Here is a 21091-nt window from a genome sequence, read left to right on the forward strand (position 1 = left end):
CCCAGTTTTGGGCTCACTCGCGATTCACCCATTGAGCCCGGATTCATGTCGGGCGCAAAGGGGGGTAACTAAACTCAGAGATATATGGTGGAGGAATGGACCAGATTTGAAAGCCAATCGTTTGATGTCCAAGATTACATTTTGGAAAACGTTGGCAGCCTCTAGCTCAGTGTCAGATGGCCCAGTCTGATATTGTTGGCCATAATGCTGCAGACAAAACAATAACACTTTTCAACATGTTAATCCTACTTACAGTCCTACATTAACACACACTGGGACTCCACTATAACATGGTCTGCTATGGCACGGAACTCCGTGCAACATGGAACCACCCTGGATCACAACATTTTCAATCACATTTATCGTCTCAAAATGTACTTCCAATCTTTTCCATGATGTATGGAACATTGGTGGGCTAAATACTCCTTAAATGATAAACCTGCACTAGATATATAAATGCAGGGGATGCCACTTAGAACAGAGATGAGGAGAACATTTTTGAATCAAAGGATTGTGAATCTTTGGAATTCTCTGCCCCTGAGGGATGTGGAAGCTCAGTCATTGAGTCTGTTTAAAGCAGAGATTAATAGATTTCTGCTTGACAATAATACAAAGGGTTGTGGAGATAGTTGGCGTAAAAGGCATTTCCCTGTCTGATCAGCCATGATAGCATTGAATGTGGAACAGGCTCGATGGGCTGAATGGCCCACACCTGTTACTATGTTTCTATGTTCCTAATACTTGGCACCATTCTACAAGCAATCCATGGCGGCACGGTCGCATCGTGGTGAGCACTGTTGCTTCACAGCACCAGGGGCCCATCTTCGATTCCGGGCTTGGGTTACTGTCTGTGCAGAGTCTGCACGTTCTCCCTGTGTCTGCGTGGGTTTCCTCCGGGTGCTCTGGTTTCCTCCCACAAGTCCCGAAAGACGTGCTGTTAGGTGAATTGGACATTCTGAATTTTCCCTCTGTGTACCCGAACAGGCGCCGGAGTGTGGCGACTAGGGGATTTTCACAGTAACTTCATTACAGTGTTAAAGTAAGCCTACCTGTGACACTAAAAAAGATTATTATTACATAGACCATACAGTGCAGAAGGAGGCTATTTGGCCCATCGAGTCTGCACCGACCCACTTAGGCCCTCACTTCCACCCTATCCCCATAACCCAGTAACCCCTCCTAACCTTTTTGGTCACTAAGGGCAATTTAGCGTGGCCAATCCACCTAACCTGCACGTCTTTGGACTGCGGGAGGAAACCGAAGCACCCGGAGGAAACCCACGCAGACACGGGGAGAACGTGCAGACTCCGCACAGGCAGTGACCCAGCAGGGAATTGAACCTGGGACCCTGGCGCTGTGAAGTGACAGTACTATCCACTTGTGCTACCGTGCTGCCCAAATGCTCTCAGTATAAATACCATTGGTTGTCTATTGATACCCTTACAGGGATCAAGGCAAAAATCTGGGGTGGGATTCTCCGACCCCCCTGCCGGGTCTCCGAATCGCCGAATCTCCAGGAAAGTCCAGAGTGATTCGCGCCCATTTTCCCGTGGGCGTGGGGACATAGCCCCATTTTCAGAGATTTCCTCCCATGGTCTCATTATAATGGGGTATTGGGATATAGTCTCATGGACTGCAATATAGTGGAGCCCCAACATTGTTTCCATTCAGTCTCATGATCGGAAGTGGTGCAGAATGATATTTAGAGATACATCAAATGAGCCTGAAAGGATAGCTCGCCATATAGATCATAATTTCGTTCACGGTAGCCTTATAAACAGTAACATTTATTCTGCAGCACAGCCTGTCTCTATTGTGTAATATGGTCTGTGTCTTTCTTTCGCTGCATTGAATTACTTCACGCCTATGTGTTGTAGCTGTCCACACCACTTGACTTGTGAAACTGTCGAACCATCTGGAGTGATTTCCAAATGCTCGGTGCCATCTGCCGACACTGTCACAACAAAAGGAATGATTCCACACCTTCCCATCAGAGCCAGTCCTCCTGTCGTAGTCGCACCTCCACTTTGACTGCTTGTCTCACGTCAACACTCCCCGGTACACCGCGCATCGCAGCCCTCCACCGCACAGCTGCCACCCTGCCCTGGAAGGGGTACTAAACCTTCACCGCACAGCTGCCACCCTGCCCTGGAAGGGGTACTAAACCTTCACCGCACAGCTGCCACCCTGCCCTGGAAGGGGTACTAAACCTTCACCCCACAGCTGCCAGGTCTTGCTGCCAGCGCCTCCACTGTCACCTTTGTCATAATATACATCCATGTATATGATGGAGTGCAGAAAGGCAGTGATTGACACACAGGATGACCAGTGAGCACACAGAACACAGCAGCCAATCACCAGACAGGACACAACCACTATAAAGCCAGAGGGCACCAGTTTTCCCGCTCTCTCGGGATCCAGCCTCTGAGACAGTCAGAGCTCGTGAGCAGCAGCCAGTACAAACACCATGTGGTAGTCAGTTAGTCTGGTCAGGTTAGCCTCAGGTCTCCAGTCAACTCAGCATAGTGTCAACCCACAGTTAAGCATGTAATATAGTTAGATGTTAAATAAAATCATGTTGCATCTCATCAAGTGTTGGAAGGCTGGCTCTCTCTCTACACTGCATCAAACGCAGTCCACATTGACCCAGCTTACCCAACACATCAACCTTCACTGCAACGTGCTTCCGACTCAGTGACACAAACTTGCGTGTGGTAGCTTTGCCTGAGGGATTTGCCCCGGCTGCATCACAAAAGTCATCATTCACTTCGACTCACACGGCAGCCTCGCACGAGGGATTAGCCTGACCTGCATCACTAATACCTCAAATCACTTCACACTCCATGTGGTAACCTTTCCTGAGGGAATTGTCTACGCTTCTAATACCTCATCACTCACTTTGACTCATGAGGTAGCCTTGCACGAGGGATTGGGCCAGACTGCATCACTGGTACCTCACTCACGTTACACTAAATACTGCCGCTGCCATGTCAAGCGTGTATTGTCCACTTTCCAGTGATACAGTAGTCCCCCGTTATACCGCGCTCCGCGTTCGCGATATACCGCGGGGGGGGCTTATGGACCCCAACTGTCAATTGTGTCAATTTCAGCGGCCGGCTGATTGTTTCAGTGAGAGAGCAGCTTCCCTCTCCGGATCAAAGTGAGCCGGCCGCTGAAATTGACACTGCCGGCTGCTCTCTCCCTCCAATCCAACTTTTAAATTTTAATGTTTCTGATTGGAGGGAGAGAGCAGCCGGCAGTGTCAATTTCAGCGGCCAGCTCACTTTGATCCGGAGAGGGAAGCTGCTCTCTCAGTGAACAATCAGCCGGCCGCTGAAATTGACACTGCCGGCTGCTCTCTCCCTACAATCAGTACCCCAGCAGCCACAGCCTGTACCTCAGCAGCCATAGCCTGAAGCCCAGCAGCCACAGCCTGTACCCCAGCAGGCACAGTACCCCAGCAGCCACAGCCTGTACCCCAGCAGCCACAGCCTGTACCCCAGCAGCCACAGTACCCCAGCAGCCACAGGCTGAAGCCCAGCAGCCACGGCCTGTACCCCAGGAGCCACAGCCTGTACCCCAGCAGCCACAGCCTGAACCCCAGCTACAGAGGGGAGGGGCGATGTGAGACCATGCTGGTCTTGCAGAGGCTCGTATGACCTCCTCCTGTGTTCTCTGCTCTCTCCCTCCAATCAGCCGGCAGTGTCAATTTCAGCGGCCGGCTCACTTTGATCCGGAGAGGGAAGCTGCTCTCTCACTGAAACAATCAGCCGGCCGCTGAAATTGACACTGCCGGCTGCTCTCTCCCTCCAATCAGAAACATTAAAACTTAAAAGTTGGATTGGAGGGAGAGAGCAGCGGGCAGTGTCAATTTCAGCGGCCGGCTGATTGTTTCAGTGAGAGAGCAGCTTCCCTCTCCGGCCGCTGAAATTGACACTGTTTTAATTAGATCCACGATGGGGGTTTTAAATTTATTTAAAAATCTATGCTAGCGCTTCCCATTGTGAGTCTACGGGGGTCTGACCTCTCCCCCCGCCCCCCGTAGACTCTCAATGGGAAGCGCTAGCATAGATTTTTAAATAAATTTAAAACCCCCATCGTGGATATCCGCGGCTCGGTTGCAACGCAGGTGGCTGTCTTGGACCCCAACGCCCGCGTTATAAAGGGGGACTACTGTATAGCCATTTCCATAAACTCAATCAACAACACACCCCACTGGAGGCAGCACCAAAATAAATCCAAGATTCAACTTGCACTTACCTGCACCTCAGCAAATGAATATTCATCTACTAGCTGGTCCAGGTCACACTCAAGATTGCCACATTCAGATGGACAGATTGAATAACTATTGGAGGCATCCTGAGTGACTCAAGAGAGGAGGCACATTATGGCCTATCTGAACCTTAAAAAGCCCAAGCCATAACTTAACCATATTGTCCAAGCACAATTCATTCATTAGGAAACACAAGACTGCCCTGTAAGAAGTCTTACAACACCAGGTTAAAGTCCAACAGGTTTGTTTCGAATCACTAGCTTTCGGAGCACTGCTCCTTCCTCAGGTGAAATGGAAGGAGCAGTGCTCCGAAAGCTAGTGATTCAAAACAAACCTGCTGGACTTTAACCTGGTGCTGTCAGACTTCTTACTGTGCGCACCCCAGTCCAACGCCGGCATCTCCACATCATGTCTGCTGCTCCTGACAGTCATAACTGATTATTCAATCAGAGCCATTAGCAATCACAAAGAACATGGAGCTGCTGCTCATGAGAAAGAAAGAACACAATGAGACAAAAGTAAGAATGTCTGTCGTCGATTTATATAATGTAGCTAGCCAGGGTTTTAAATGCCCGTACTAAGTGCAATGCTGGCCGTGACAAAAGACCGATAACTTCCAATCAGGTATTAGTTAAGATTGAATGTGACTTGAGACCCGTGAATGGGATAAAGCTCTGGAACGGCTATTATCAGGGTTTGGGTGATGTGTCCCAGTACATCATTAATCTTTGATACGGCCATCCTGTCCTGACTGTGTTTTGGGGAAATGGCGTGCAGGGAGGTGGGGAGGGGGAGGGCTGGTGGTGGTAAGATCAGGGAAATTTATCAATTGTACAACCTTCAAAGAATAGAAGAATGTGAATTATTCCGGGGGTCACCAGCTCTGACCAGGATACACTGGAGTGCGTCTTGGCCATAGGTAACAGTTCGTCCAAAAGGACCCAATTTGATACTGTGCATTGTTTGCAACACAAGATGGTCTGATCAACGTAAAGAGTGATTGTAAAGAATCCTGAAGCAAACTCAATAGGAAATATATTGAGAGCCACTGCCCATTCTCATGACTTTATACTACTTAACACTTGTTCTGTGAATAATTTCCAATTGAAAATTGATATGAATCCGTCTTCACCAGGCCAACAGTGCAGAAGATGCTCACTCAAAGTAGTTTACTTGGGAGGCACGGTGACACAGTGGTTAGCACTGCTGCCTCACAGCGCCAGGGTCCCGAGTTCAATTCCGGGCTTGGGTGACTGTGTAGAGTTTGCACGTTCTCCCCATGTCTACATGGGTTTCCTCCGGGTGCTCCGGTTTCCTCCCACAGTCCAAAGACGTGCGGGTTAGGTGGATTGGCCGTTAGTGTCCAAAGGTTAGTTGGGGTTATTGGGTTACGGGGATAGGGTGGGCCATGGACCGAGGTAGGGTGCTCTTTCAGAGGATCAGCGCAGACCTGATGGGCCGAATTGCCACCTTCTGCACTGCAGTGATTCTATGATTCACTGAGTGCCTGGTATCCAATACATATTCAACACACCAATCAGATCTCATTGGCGTCAAATCTTACGTTTAAAGTCAGTGACTGGTTTTCTGCTGAAAAATATTTTTTTCCCACTTTAATGTTTCGAATTCTGTTTCCTTTAAGAACAAGGGGCGGGATTCTCCAACCATCTGCGTTGGAATCGCGCCTGGCGGAGGGGGGCAGAGAATAGATTCTCTGCGGACACACCAGACCCGCCTGCGCGGTCAACGCAGCGCCGGTCGGTGGGCACTGAAAGAGGTCCCCACGTCGATTCTCCATGGTCGATTGGCCAAACTCCTGCCGGCGTGATTTCCATGTGGTTCCACCCGGTGGGAGCTGGGACCCGTGGCTGCGATGGTGGTCCTGATGGGGGGGGGGGGGGCGGGAGCATCTGACTCTGGGGGGTGCCTCAGCGGTAGCCAGGCCCACGATCGGGGGCCACCGATCGGCAGCCCATCGCAACCTGGGACGGACATACCTTCCTCCGCGCGGCCCGCTGTGTGGCTCCACCACGTTGGCGGCGCCCGCACCGAGGTGGGCCGCCGTGCGCATGGGCGGACCCGCTTCCGGCCGCCGTGTGCATGTGCGGCCGCGTGGTCTAGCTAGCAGGGCCCCGCCGGCAGCCAGGCATGTGGGATGCAAGCTGGGGCCCTGCTAGCCCCCTGGAAAACGGAGAGTCACCCCGGACCTTCGAGGAAAAAGTCCGGAGTGATTCTCGCCAGTTTTCTGGCGGGGACTTAGTCCCCAAAATGGAAAATCACACCCAAGATTTTCAATAAATGGAGCTTCAGGATCTACACTACAAAAGTGTGAGACTTTTAGATTATATGCCAGATGTTCCAATAAAATTACTGGGCAAACAAACGAAAAACTGTTCATAAATCCAACTAAAATCACCAGGCACATATTCTGCCATGGAGAAGAAGTGGATTACTGTCTTCCTCTAGCTCCCCCAGTGTCTACAGGCGGCATTACCTTTACAGACCCCAGCAGCTCCAAGGTGGTAGATAGCCGCCAGCACACGCCAAATGGTCATTTGTTCATCCGCTGTGAATCCCAGTGTCTCCATGGCTGCCTGAAGTTTGCCGAATGCTGAGGAAGCTCTCTGCTTCTCCTCCACCTGAGGAATGGGAAAACAAGCAAGGTCACACCCGGGGAGCTTGGAGCGGGCTGCAGAGTTGGTAACCTAAAGAACGATGCAGGATCTCCCCACAGTTAAAACGAAGCAGCAATGATAGGAAGGCAACTTTTGACGTCCATTAATTGCTAGACTTGTCTACGTTTGATAAGTCGACGTCTGCAGAGGGGAAAGAAGGTCCTTTGTTTTACTGAATGGAGTTATTGTAAAATAAATAAACAAAAATACGTTTCAAAAAAACAGGTTGCCTTATCAGTAGACTCCTGAAATCATCTGGGCCCCAACTGAAGGACCAGGTTCCAGCAGGATAGCACTAAAATTATAAAAAAAACCTTTACGATCCTACGGGGTTTTGACAGGGTGGATGGGGAGAGGAGGCTTCCTCTTGCGGGAGAATCTAGAACTGGAGGGGGGGGGGGGGGGGGGGGGTTCACTGTTTAAAAATAAGAGGTCGCTCATTTAGATCAGAGATGAGGAAAAATGTTTTCCCTCAGAATGTGATGAATCTCTGGACTTCTCTGCCTCAAAGGAGGTCCAAGGATGTGCAGGATAGGTGGATTGGCCACGCTAAATTGCTTTTAGTGTCCAAAGGCTAGGTGGGGTTACTGGGTTATGGGGATCAGGTGGGGTGTTGGCTTAAGTAGGGTGCTTTTTCCAAGGGCCGCTGCAGACTCGATGGGCTGATTGGCCTCCTTCTGCACTGTAAATTCTATAAATTCTATGATTCTATGAAACAGAATCTTTGAATATTTCTAAAGCAGAGCTGGACAGATTTTTGATTAATAAGGGGGGGTGAAAGGTTATCGGTGGTCAGCAGGAATGTGGGGTTGAGGTTACAATCAGGTCAGTCATGATCTCATTGAATGGCGAAACAGGCTTGAGGGGCCGAGTGGCCTACTGCTGCTCCTAATGCGTACATTCGATTGTAAGGTGAAATACATTAACAAGGAGGTAGAAAACTTTAAAATCCTAAAGCTTCAGTAGCCTTCTAAGGGGAATCCCTGCATGACTTAGTGGAATTACTAAGAGGTGACAATGATCCGACGGCTCGACAGTCCATCCACGAAGGTTCTATAGCCTGTTCCCACTGAGAGCAGAACAGCTCATTTCAATAAGTAAAGTCAACAATGAGAAAAGGCCAGTCAGCCTGTTGAAGCTCCTTCCTCTCCCATCTTATCATCTGGTTGTAAATTTCTAGCAAAACATAATTATATGGCCATTGCCTGACACAACATTGCTGACAATATGATGGGATGAATGCATTTTTCCTCCCTTCCCTTTCTATAAATTAGTCAAACATCTTTCCCACAAATTCCTTTTGAATATCTTGACAATCATTCTCTCTGTCAACATGATCTCATAGTTAGGGATCCTCTCGGAAGGAGCGATCACAAGATGGTGGAATTTAAAATACAGATGGAGGGTGAGAAGGTAAAATCAAATACTAGTGTTTTGTGCTTAAACAAAGGAGATTACAATGGGATGAGAGAAGAACCATCTAAGGTAGACTGGGAGCAAAGACTTTATGGTGGAACAGTTGAGGAACAGTGGAGAACCTTCCAAGCGATTTTCACAGTGCTCAGCAAAGGTTTATACCAACAATAAGGAAGGACGGTAGAAAGAGGGAAAATCAACCATGGATATCTAAGGAAATAAGGGAGAGTATCAAATTGAAGGAAAAAGCAAGCAAAGATTGGTGGGGGACTAGAGGACTGGGAAATCTTTAGGGGGCAACAGAAAGCTACTAAAAAAGCTATAAAGAAGAGTAAGATACATTATTAGAGTAAACTTGCTCAGAATATAAAACCAGACAGTAAAAGTTTCTACAAATATATAAAACAAAAAAGAGTGGCTAAGGTAAATATTGTCCTTTAGAGGATGAGAAGGGAGTTTTAATAATTGGAGATGAGGAAATGGCTGAGGAACTGAACAGGTTTTTTGGGTCGGCCTTCACAGTGGAAGACACAAATAACATGCCAGTGACTCACAGAAATGAGGCCATGACAGGTGAGGACCTTGAGAGGATTGTTATCACTTGATTGGTTAATTAGTTAACCAATCAAGTTAATTATTGGTTAATTAATAGAAAGCAAAGAGTGGGGATTAATGGGTGTCTCTCTGGATGGCAATCAGTAGCTAGTGGTGTCCCTCAGGGATCCGTGTTGGGCCCACAATTGTTCACAATTTACATAGATGATTTGGAGTTGGGGACCAAGGGCAATGTGTCCAAGTTTGCAGATGACACTAAGATGAGTGGTAAAGCGAAAAGTGCAGAGGATACTGGAAGTCTGCAGAGGGATTTGGATAGGTTAAGTGAATGGGTTAGGGTCTGGCAGATGGAATACAATGTTGACAAATGTGAGGTTATCCATTTTAGTAGGAATAACAGCAAACGGGATTATTATTTAATTGATAAAATATTAAAGCATGCTGCTGTGCAGAGAGACCAGGGTGTGCTTGTGCATGAGTCACAGAAAGTTGGTTTACAGGTGCGACAGGTGATTAAGAAGGCAAATGGAATTTTGTCCTTCATTGCTAGAGGGATGGAGTTTAAGACGAGGGAGGTTATGCTGCAATTGTATAAGGTGTTAGTGAGGCCACACCTGGAGTATTGTGTTCAGTTTTGGTCTCCTTACTTGAGAAAGGACGTACTGGCACTGGAATGAAATGAAAATGAAAATCGCTTATTGTCACGAGTAGGCTTCAATGAAGTTACTGTGAAAAGCCCCTAGTCGCCACATTCCGGCGCCTGTCCGGGGAGGCTGGTACGGGAATCGAACCATGCTGCTGGCCTGCTTTAAAAGCCAGCGATTTAGCACAGTGAGCTAAACCAACCACTAAATGAAGATCACTTATTGTCACAAGTAGGCTTCAAATGAAGTTACTGTGAAAAGCCCCTAGTCGCCACATTCCGTCACCTGTTCGGGGAGGCTAGTACTGGAATTGAACCGTGCTGCTGGCCTGCCCTGGTTTGCTTTCAAAGCCAGTGATTTAGCCGTGTGCTAAACCAGCCCCAGGGTGTGCATAGGAGATTCACTAGGTTAATCCCAGAGCTGAAGGGGTTGGATTATGAGGAGAAATTGAGTAGACTGGGACTGTACTCGTTGGATTTAGAAGGATGAGGGGGGATCTTATAGAAACATATAAAATTATGAAGGGAATAGATTGGATAGATGTGGGCAGGTTGTTTCCACTGGCGGGTGAGAGCAGAACTAGGGGGCATAGCCTCAAAATAAGGGGAAGTATACTTAGGACTGAGTTTAGGAGGAACTTCTTCACCCAAAGGGTTGTGAATCTATGGAATTCCTTGCCCAGTGAAGCAGTTGAGGCTCCTTCATTAAATGTTTTTAAGGTAAAGATAGATAGTTTGTTGAAGAATAAAGGGATTAAGGGTTATGGTGATCGGGCCGGAAAGTGGAGCTGAGTCCATAAAAGATCAGCCATGATCTCATTGAATGGTGGAGCAGGCTCGAGGGGCCAGATGGCCTACTCCTGCTCCTAGTTCTTATGTTCTTATGCTGGGATCCATTGGTGCATTTAAATTATTATTAAGAGGATTAAGGTTAGAAATAAGACAGACATGAAACATGATGGGTTTGCGGACATTTTTGATCAATTCCAGGAGGATCTAGTATGAGGTATACCCTTTCCTCAATGCCAGCAATGTTGCCCGAGCCATACCCTTCACTTCCCACCATCTGGCACTCATGCCATTTCCCCCACCCGGACCATAACACACGGGCACTGCCACGAACCTGCCATGTGCATCAAATGAACCCACCTTATGCTGTTTCTTCTGTGCCACAATATGCAGTCTTCACTCACCTTTGCCAATGGTAAAATTCCAAATATCTGACTCTCTGCCATTTGGTGCAAATGTAACTCTGACCTGTTAAAAACACAACAGACAATAATTGTCTCAGTTAATGTGTGCAGAACCCGGTTGGGAGGTGGGTGATGGCAAGCCCCAGTTTAGGGAGTGGGGGGGCGGGGGGGAGGGGGACATTATTCCCAGTTTGGGGCAGTAATCCCAGTTTGGGAGGGGTAAATCCAATTTGGGGGTAAATCCCAGTTGCGGAGGATAAATTCATCAATGTTCAGCATCATTTGCGATTGCTCAAATACAGAAGCAGTCCACGTACAAATGCAACTTGACCTGGACAATATCCAGGCTTGGGCTGACAAGTGGCAAGTTACATTTGTGCCATAAAAGTGCCAGGCAAGAATGTATCAACTATTGCCTCTGACATTCAATGTCATTACTATCACTGAATCTCCCACCATTGTCATCCTGGGGTTACCATTGACCAGGATTAGCCATATAAATACAGGATTTGGTCAAAGGCTAGGAATCCTGAAGCGAGTAATTCACCTCCTGATACCCCAAAATCTGTCAACCACCTACAGGGCATAAGTCAAGGAATACGTGTGATGGAATACTCCCCACTTGCCTGGATGGGTGCTGCTCCAGCAACGGTCAAGGAGCTCGACACTATCCAGAACAAAGCAGCCAACTTGATTGGCACCACTTCCACAAACATTAAAACCCCCCACCACTGATAAGCAGTGGCAGCCGTGTGTACCATCTACAAGATGCACTGCAGGAACTCACCAAGGCTCCTTTGACAGCACCTTCCAAACCCATGACCACCACTATCTAGAAGAGCAAGGGCAGCAGGTATCTGGGAACTCCACCACTTGGAAAATCTTATCCAAGTCACTCACCATCCTGACTTGGAAATATATCGTCGTTCCATCACTGCCACTGGGCCAAAATCCTGGAACTCCCTCTCTAATAGCACAGTGGGTGTACCTACACCACATGGACTGCAGCGGTTTGAGAAGCAGCTCACCATCATTTTGCGAAGGGCAATTAGGGATGGACAACAAGTGATGGACTAATAGGTGACACCCACATCCGGTAAAAATGAATTTAAAAGAACTAATCTCAGGGATGATACAAATAAATGATGGGGAGCAAAACATGGTCAAAAATAACAGCATTGTTGGGCAAAGTGCAGTTCAGCCTCAAGTATTAAGAGAGCACAAACATTATACATTGAAGTTATCAATAATTGAGGGCCATATGGTGGGGCAGCAGGAGATATGGGGTACACAGTGTGGGAGGTATGGGGTACACAGTGTGGGAGGTATGGGGTACACAGCGTGGTAGCTATGGGATACACAGTGTGAGAGGTATGGGTTACACAGTGTGGGAGGCATGGGGTACACAGTGTGGTAGCTATGGGATACACAGTGTGGGAGGTATGGGGTACACAGTGTGGGAGGTATGGGGTACACACTGTGGGAGGTAAAGGGTACACAGTGTGGAAGGTATGGGGTACACAATGGGGGAGGTATGGGGTACACAGTGTGGGAGGTATGGGGTACACAGTGCGGGAGGTATGGGGTACACAGTGCGGGACCTATGGGGTACACAGTGTGTGCGGTATGGGGTACACAATGTGGGGGGTATGGGGGAGACAGTGTGTGGGAGGTATGGGGTACACAGTGTGGGAAGTATAGGAAACACAGTGTGTCGGACGTATGAGGTAGACAGTGTGTGGGAGGTATGGGGTAGACAGTGTGTGGGGGGTATGGGGTAGACAGTGTGGGAGGTATGGGGTACACAGTGTGGGAGCTATGGGGTACACAGTGTGGGAGTTATGGGGTACACAGTGTGGGAGGTATGGGATACACAGTGTGGGAGGTATGGGGTACACAGTGTGGGAGGTATGGGATACAAAGTGTGGGAGGTATGGGGTACGCAGTGTGGGAGGTATGGGATACACAGTGTGGGAGGTATGGGGTACACAGTGTGGGAGGTATGGGGTAGACAATCTGGGAGGTATGGGGTACACAGTGTGGGAGGTATGGGGTACGCAGTGTGGGAGGTATGGGATACACATTGTGGGAGGTGTGGGGTACACAGTGTGGGAGGTATGGGGTACACAGTGTGGGAGGTAAAGGGTACACAGTGCGGGATGTATAGGGTACACAGTTTGGGAGCTATGGGGTACACAGCGTGTGAGGTATGGGGTACACAGTGTGGGAGATATGGTGTAGACAGTGTGGGAGGTATGGGGTACACAGTGTGGGAGGTATAGGAAACACAGTGTGTCGGAGGTATGAGGTAGACAGTGTGTGGGAGATATGGGGTAGACAGTGTGTGGGGGGTATGGGGTAGACAGTGTGGGAGGTATGGGGTACACAGTGTGGGAGCTATGGGGTACACAGTGTGGGAGTTATGGGGTACACAGTATGGGAGGTATGGGGTACACAGTGTGGGAGGTATGGGGTACACAGTGTGGGAGGTATGGGATACACAGTGCGGGAGGTATGGGGTACACAGTTCAGTAGCTATGGGGTACACAGCGTGTGAGGCATGGGGTACACAGTGTGGGAGGTATGGGGAGGACAGTGTGTGGGAGGTATGGGGTACACAGTGTGGGAAGTATAGGAAACACAGTGTGTCGGAGGTATGGGGTAGACAGTGTGTGGGAGGTATGGGGTAGACAGTGTGTGGGGGGTATGGGGTAGACAGTGTGGGAGGTATGGGGTACACAGTGTGGGAGCTATAGGGTACACAGTGTGGGAGTTATGGGGTACACAGTATGGGAAGTATGGGGTACACAGTGTGGGAGGTATGGGGTACGCAGTGTGGGAGGTATGGGGTAGACAATCTGGGAGGTATGGGGTACACAGTGTGGGAGGTATGGGGTACACAGTGTGGGAGGTATGGGGTACACAGTGTGGGAGGTATGGGGTACACAGTGTGGGAGGTATCGGGTACACAGTGTGGTAGGTATGGGGTACATAGTGTGGGAGGTATGGGGTACACAGTGTGGGAGGTATGGGGTACACAGTGTGGGAGGTGTAGGGTACACAGTGTGGGAGGTATGGGGTACACAGTGTGGGAGGTATGGGGTAGACAGTGTGTGGGAGGTATGGGGTATACAGTGTGGGAGGTATGGGGTACACAGTGTGGGAGTATGGGGTAGACAGTGTGTGGGAGGTATGGGGTACACAGTGTGAGAAGTATAGGAAACACAGTGTGTCGGAGGTATGAGGTAGACAGTGTGTGGGAGGTATGGGGTAGACAGTGTGTGGGGGGTATGGGGTAGACAGTGTGGGAGGTATGGGGTACACTGTGTGGGAGCTATGGGGTACACAGTGTGGGAGGTATGGGGTACACAGTGTGGGAGGTATGGGATACACAGTGCGGGAGGCATGGGGTACACAGTTCGGGAACTATGGGGTACACAGCGTGTGAGGTATGGGGTACACAGTGTGGGAGGTATGGGGTACACTGTGTGCCCCACTATGTACCCCATACCTCCCACACTGTGTACCCGATACCTCCCACACTGTGTACCCCATACCTCCCACACTGTGTACCCCATACCTCCCACACTGTGTACCCCATACCTCCCACACTGTGTACCCCATACCTCCCACAATGTGTACCCCATACCTCCCACAGTGTGTCAGAGGTATGAGGTAGACCGTGTGTGGGAGGTATGGGGTAGACAGTGTGTGGAGGGTATGGGGTAGACAGTGTGGGAGGTATGGGTACACAGTGTAGAGGTATGGGGTACACATTGTGGGAGTTATGGGGTACACAGTGTGGGAGGTATGGGGTACACAGTGTGGTAGGTATGGGGTACATAGTACGGGAGGTATGGGGTAGACAGTGTGGGAGGTATGGGGTAGACAGTGTGGGATGTATGGGGTACACATTGTGGGAGGTATGGGGTACACAGTGTGGGAGGTATGGGGTACACAGTGTGGGATGTATCGGGTACACAGTGTGGGAGGTATGGGGTACATAGTGTAGGAGGTATGGGGTACACAGTGTGTCGGAGGTATGGGGTAAACAGTGTGGGAAGTATGGGGTAGACCGTGTGTGGGGGGTATGGGGTAGACAGTGTGGGAGGTATGGGGTACACAGTGTGGGAGCTATGGGGTACTCAATGTGGGAGTTATGGGGTACACAGTGTGGGAGGTATTGGGTACACAGTGTGGGAGGTATGGGGTACATAGTGTGGGAGGTATGGGGTACACAGTGTGGGAGGTATGGGGTACACAGTGTGGGAGGTATGGGGTAGACAGTATGGGAGGTATGGGGTACACAGTGTGGGAGGTATGGGGTACACAGTGTGGGAGGTATGGGGTACACAGTGTGGGAGGTATGGGGTACACAGTGTAGGAGGTATGAGGTAGACAGTGTGGGAGGTATGGGGTAGACAGTGTGAGAGGTATGGGGTACACAGTGTGGGAGGTATGGGGTACACAGTGTGGGAGGTATGGGGTACACAGTGTGGGAGGTATGGGTTACACAGTGTGGGAGGTATGGGGTAGACAGTGTGGGAGGTATGGGTTAGACAGTGTGGGAGGTATGGGGTAGACAGTGTGGGAGGTATGGGGTAGACAGTGTGGGATGTATGGGGTACACAGTGTGGGAGGTATGGGGTACACAGTGTGGGAAGTATGGGGTACACAGTGTGGGATGTATCGGGTACACAGTGTGGGAGGTATGGGGTACATAGTGTAGGAGGTATGGGGTACACAGTGTGTCGGAGGTATGGGGTACACAGTGTGGGAAGTATGGGGTAGACCGTGTGTGGAGGGTATGGGGTAGACAGTGTGGGAGGTATGGGTACACAGTGTAGAGGTATGGGGTACACATTGTGCGAGTTATGGGGTACACAGTGTGGGAGGTATGGGGTACACAGTGTGGTAGGTATGGGGTACATAGTACGGGAGGTATGGGGTAGACAGTGTGGGAGGTATGGGGTAGACAGTGTGGGATGTATGGGGTACACATTGTGGGAGGTATGGGGTACACAGTGTGGGAGGTATGGGGTACACAGTGTGGGATGTATCGGGTACACAGTGTGGGAGGTATGGGGTACATAGTGTAGGAGGTATGGGGTACACAGTGTGTCGGAGGTATGGGGTACACAGTGTGGGAAGTATGGGGTAGACCGTGTGTGGGGGGTATGGGGTAGACAGTGTGGGAGGTATGGGGTACACAGTGTGGGAGCTATGGGGTACTCAATGTGGGAGTTATGGGGTACACAGTGTGGGAGGTATGGGGTACATAGTGTGGGAGGTATGGGGTACACAGTGTGGGAGGTATGGGGTACACAGTGTGGGAGGTATGGGGTAGACAGTATGGGAGGTATGGGGTACACAGTGTGGGAGGTATGGGGTACACAGTGTGGGAGGTATGGGGTACACAGTGTGGGAGGTATGGGTACACAGTGTGGGAGGTATGGGTTACACAGTGTGGGAGGTATGGGGTACACAGTGTGGGAGGCATGGGGTACACAGTGTAGGAGGTATGAGGTAGACAGTGTGGGAGGTATGGGGTAGACAGTGTGAGAGGTATGGGGTACACAGTGTGGGAGGTATGGGGTACACAGTGTGGGAGGTATGGGGTACACAGTGTGGGAGGTATGGGTTATACAGTGTGGGAGGTATGGGGTAGACAGTGTGGGAGGTATGGGGTAGACGGTGTGGGAGGTATGGGGTAGACAGTGTGGGAGGTATGGGGTAGACAGTGTGGGATGTATGGGGTACACAGTGTGGGAGGTATGGGGTACACAGTGTGGGAAGTATGGGGTACACAGTGTGGGAGGTATGGGGTAGACAGTGTGGGAGGTATGGGGTAGACAGTGTGGGAGGTATGGGGTACACAGTGTGGTAGGTATGGGGTACATAGTACGGGAGGTATGGGGTAGACAGTGTGGGAGGTATGGGGTAGACAGTGTGGGAGGTATGGGGTACACATTGTGGGAGGTATGGGGTACACAGTGTGGGAGGTATGGGGTACACAGTGTGGGAGGTATCGGGTACACAGTGTGGGAGGTATGGGATACATAGTGTAGGAGGTATGGGGTACACAGTGTGTCGGAGGTATGTGGTACACAGTGTGGGAGGTATGGGGTACACAATGTGGGAGTTATGGGGTACACAGTGTGGGAGGTATTGGGTACACAGTGTGGGAGGTATGGGGTACATAGTGTGGGAGGTATGGGGTACACAGTGTGGGAGGTATGAGGTACACAGTGTGGGAGGTATGGGGTACACAGTGTGGGAGGTATGGGGTACACAGTGTGGGAGGTATGGGATACACAGTGTGGGAGGTATGGGGTAGACCGTGTGTGGGGGGTATGGGGTAGACAGTGTGGGAGGTATGGGGTACACAGTGTGGGAGGTATGGGGTACATAGTGTGGGAGGTATGGGGTACACAGTGTGGGAGGTATGGGATACACAGTATGGGAGGTATGGGGTAGATAATGTGGGAGGTATGGAGTACACAGTGTGGGAGGTATGCGGTACACAGTGTGGGAGGTAAGGGGTACACAGTGTGGGAGGTATGGGGTACACAGTGTGGGAGCTATGGGGTACACAGTGTGGGAGGTATAGGGTACACATTGTGGGAGGTATGAGGTACACAGTGTGGGAGGTATGGGGTAGACAGTGTGGTAGGTATGGGGTACATAGTGCGGGAGGTATGGGGTAGACAGTTTGGGAGGTATGGGGTAGACAGTGTGGGAGGTATGGGGTACACATTGTGGGAGGTATGGGGTACACAGTGTGGGAGGTATGGGGTACACAGTGTGGGAGGTATGGGGTAGACAATATGGGAGGTATGGGGTACACAGTGTGGGAGGTATGGGGTACACAGTGTGGGAGGTATGGGGTACACATTGTGGGAGGTATGGGGTACACAGTGTGGGAGGTATGGGGTACACAGTGGTGGAGGTATGGGGTACACAGTGTGGGAGGTATGGGTTACACAGTGTGGGAGGTATGGGGTACACAGTGTGGGAGGTATGGGGTACACAGTTTAGGAGGTATGAGGTAGACAGTGTGGGAGGTATGGGGTAGACAGTGTGAGAGGTATGGGGTACACAGTGTGGGTGGTATGGGGTACACAGTGTGAGAGGTATGGGGTACACAGTGTGGGAGGTATGGGGTACACAGTGTGGGAGGTATGGGGTAGACAGTGTGGGAGGTATGGGGTACACAGTGTGGGAGGTATGGGGTACACAGTGTGGGAAGTATGGGGTACACAGTGTGGGAGGTATGGGGTACACAGTGTGGGAGGTATGGGGTACACAGTGTGGGAGGTATGGGGTACACATTTTGGGAGGTATGAGGTTCACAGTGTGGGAGGTATGGGGTAGACAGTGTGGGAGGTATGGGGTAGACAGTGTGGGAGGTATGGGTTAGACAGTGTGGGAGGTATGAGGTACACAGTGAGTGACAACTCAAATCCCAGCCGGGAATCAATGACTGGAATCAGCATGGTTGCACTATGGTTAGCACTGCTGTCTCACAGCGCCAGGGACCCAAGTTTGTTTCCAACCAGAGATGACTGTCTGGAGTCTGCAAGTTCTCCCCGTGTCTGCGTCGGTTTCCTCCGGGTACTCCAATTTACTCCCACAACTCAAAAATGTGCAGGCTAGGTGGATTGGCCATGTGAAATTGCCCCTTAGTGTCTAAAGATGTCAGGTTAGGTGACAGACAATAGAGATAGGGCGGGGTGGACAGGGGAGTGTTCTTGACCCGATGGGCAAAACGGCCTCCTTATACATTGTAGGGATTTTATAATTCAATGACACTAGCTGAAGGCTCAAGGAACACGGACGAGGGAGTTGGTTGGACATTAAAGGTGGAAAAGTGGGGAGAAGGAAGTTTGATTGGAAGCATAACATGACACAAAGCAATAACTCCCTGGAGGGTTGACATTGCATATTCACCGCTAAGGTTAAACTCAAGGATGATGTTTTTGACTGAGCTACTGCTGCCTCATACTGCCATCATGTGGCCAATTACTGCATAATCCATTCACTGTTTAATTCCATTCCAGAACATTGATGGCTATTTTACAATTTCACTCTCAAAAAACAAGCAATGAATGCGTTACTGGAGGGGTGGGATGGAAACACCATTGGAGGTGACCAGACTTGTGTTTCTGTAGCACTTTTCCAGATGTGGGGACATCCCAAAGTGCTTTCCGACGTATAGTCATTGAAGCCGAGCAGGAAACACAGCAACCAATGTTTACACAGCAAGGTCCCACAAACAGCATTGTGTTAATGGACAGACCTCTTTTAGGGATATTCAATGAAGGATAAATTTTGCCCAGCACACCAACACTGCTTTTCTTTGAAATAACGACTTGGGGCACAATTTAATGCCCCAACACCTGGAGGTATGTTTGGAAGTGAGATGGCTATGTGATAGAGCGAGGATGGGACGGAGGAGGTGGAGATACCACTGACTCCCAACTATTCCCAGCCATTCAAGCTCTGGCCAGGAAGGATGGAGGGCGGCCTTCCCACCTGGACACCAATTGAGGCCCTTAAATAGCTGGGATTATGCCAGTGGCGGGTTAGGAATGCACCACCTGAGAAGGGCCAGCCAGCAAACTCTGCAAGGCTTGACTTTGGCCTACCGGGAGTGGGGGGGGGGGGGGGGGGCTCCTCATCCACAGGCACTCTTATGCCCAATCAAGGAATCCGGCATTGGGAAGGCAGCTGCCACCCTTGCTGCCCGCTCCCTGGTGCCCCCACACTTCCCATTTACCCTTCTCCAGAGACCCAGCTTTGATCCCCAGTGAAAGCCCCAGTGTCCTGGTAGCTTGGCCACCTGTCTCTGTGACCCTGCCAGTACCGGAGAGCTGTCTGATTGGGCGGCAGGTTTCGGGGGTGGGATTCCCATCCAGTTCAGGGGTCTTAACTCGATGGGAGACTCGATGCTGTCCAGCTCATTGCCTGAGTGCCTAGAACTACCACCGGGCTTCCCGAGAATGTGGGTTCCCACTGGTTTCTCAGTCAGTAGACCTGTACCCTCCTCGAACATTAAATCCCACTCTGGAACCTTTAACAGCCACCTGAAAGTGGACATGGCTTCAGCTTAATATCACACCCAAAGGGTGAGGCAGTGCGGCATATCCTCAGTACTGCACTGGAGTGTCTGCCTTGTGCTTCAGATCCTGACTCAGAAGCAAGCCAATAGACACGTACACTGGTACAATGTTCAGCAATGGTTGGCATCCAGGAGCTGAAACACTGAAACGGCAACAAATTGTCTCCCATCTGGTATAATATCACCAAGTCAAACATTATTCCAACTTCCCCATTACAACCTAACGGAGAGCAGCTAACTCCATTCAGACTGTAGCTGCAGAATGTTAGGCCTTCCTGAGAACATTGTCTCAATCATGCATTTACCCACTAAACACTTCCTCAACTGAAAGTTTTAGAATGTCGATGTCTGTGTTCTTCGTGCCGCCAGTTTTAAACAAGGTAAGTTACACCTGGCCGTGCTTATCTAAACAAATGGCGGCACACTAGCACAGTGGTTAGCACTGTTGCTTCACAGCGCCAGGGTCCCAGGTTCGATTCCCGGCTTGGGTCACTGTCTGTGTGGAGTCTGCATGTTCTCCCCGTGCCTGCGTGGGTTTCCTCCGGGTGCTCCGGTTTCCTCCCACAAGTCCCGAAAGACGTGCTGTTAGATGAATTGGACATTCTGAATTCTCCCTCTGCGTACCCGAACCTGCGCCTGGAATGTGGCAACTGGAAGACTCCAACCCGTGCATGCGCGGATGATGTCATCGCTCATTTGCGCGAAACTCGCGCATGTGCGGGCCGGGATGCTCCTCAGCTGCCCCGCGAAGTGATACAGCGGGGCGGCGGAAGGACAAAGAGTGCGTGGGTATCGGACCCGCTGCCCGCGATCGGTGGGCACCGATCGCGGGCCCATGGCACCCTTGGCACGGCCGTGGTACTGCTGTGCCAATTGGTGCCATGGTTTTAAAAATCGGGACTTTACAGCCGTTTTTACGAACGGCCAGACCAGGTGTGTTTGCCGTTCGTAAAAACAGCCGTAAAGGGCTTGGAACTCGGCCCATCGGCCAACTGAGAATCGCTGCTGGCCGTAAAAAAACGGCGGCAGCGATTCGTATTGGGAGTCGGGCGTGGGGGGGGGAGAATAGCGGGAGGGCGTCAGACTAGCGTGGCCGTAAAATTTTACGAACCCCGCTATTCTCCGCACCGTCGTGAGTGCGGAGAATTGCGCCCAAGGGGTTGCTCATTTCAGACAGAGGTGGGGAGAATTCCTTTCTCTCAGAGGGTGGTGAGT

General features: G+C 50.4%; 1 protein-coding gene across 4 annotated transcripts in view; it reads right to left on the minus strand.

Annotated features, from left to right (window-relative positions):
• The window catches only part of LOC119974608 (unconventional myosin-XVIIIb-like), a 390682-nt gene that overhangs the window by 283349 nt on the left and 86242 nt on the right, over positions 1–21091 (minus strand). For all 4 annotated transcript variants that reach the window (XM_038813932.1, XM_038813847.1, XM_038813761.1 and 1 more), the window contains 2 exons: positions 10756–10819; positions 6768–6912 (listed from right to left, as the gene is read on the minus strand). In XM_038813932.1, coding sequence (XP_038669860.1) covers positions 6768–6912; positions 10756–10819 — 209 coding nt within the window. The remainder of the gene's footprint in view (positions 1–6767; positions 6913–10755; positions 10820–21091) is intronic.

The sequence above is a fragment of the Scyliorhinus canicula genome, chromosome 1 (assembly GCF_902713615.1).
Source record: "Scyliorhinus canicula chromosome 1, sScyCan1.1, whole genome shotgun sequence".
Lineage (NCBI taxonomy): Eukaryota > Metazoa > Chordata > Chondrichthyes > Carcharhiniformes > Scyliorhinidae > Scyliorhinus > Scyliorhinus canicula.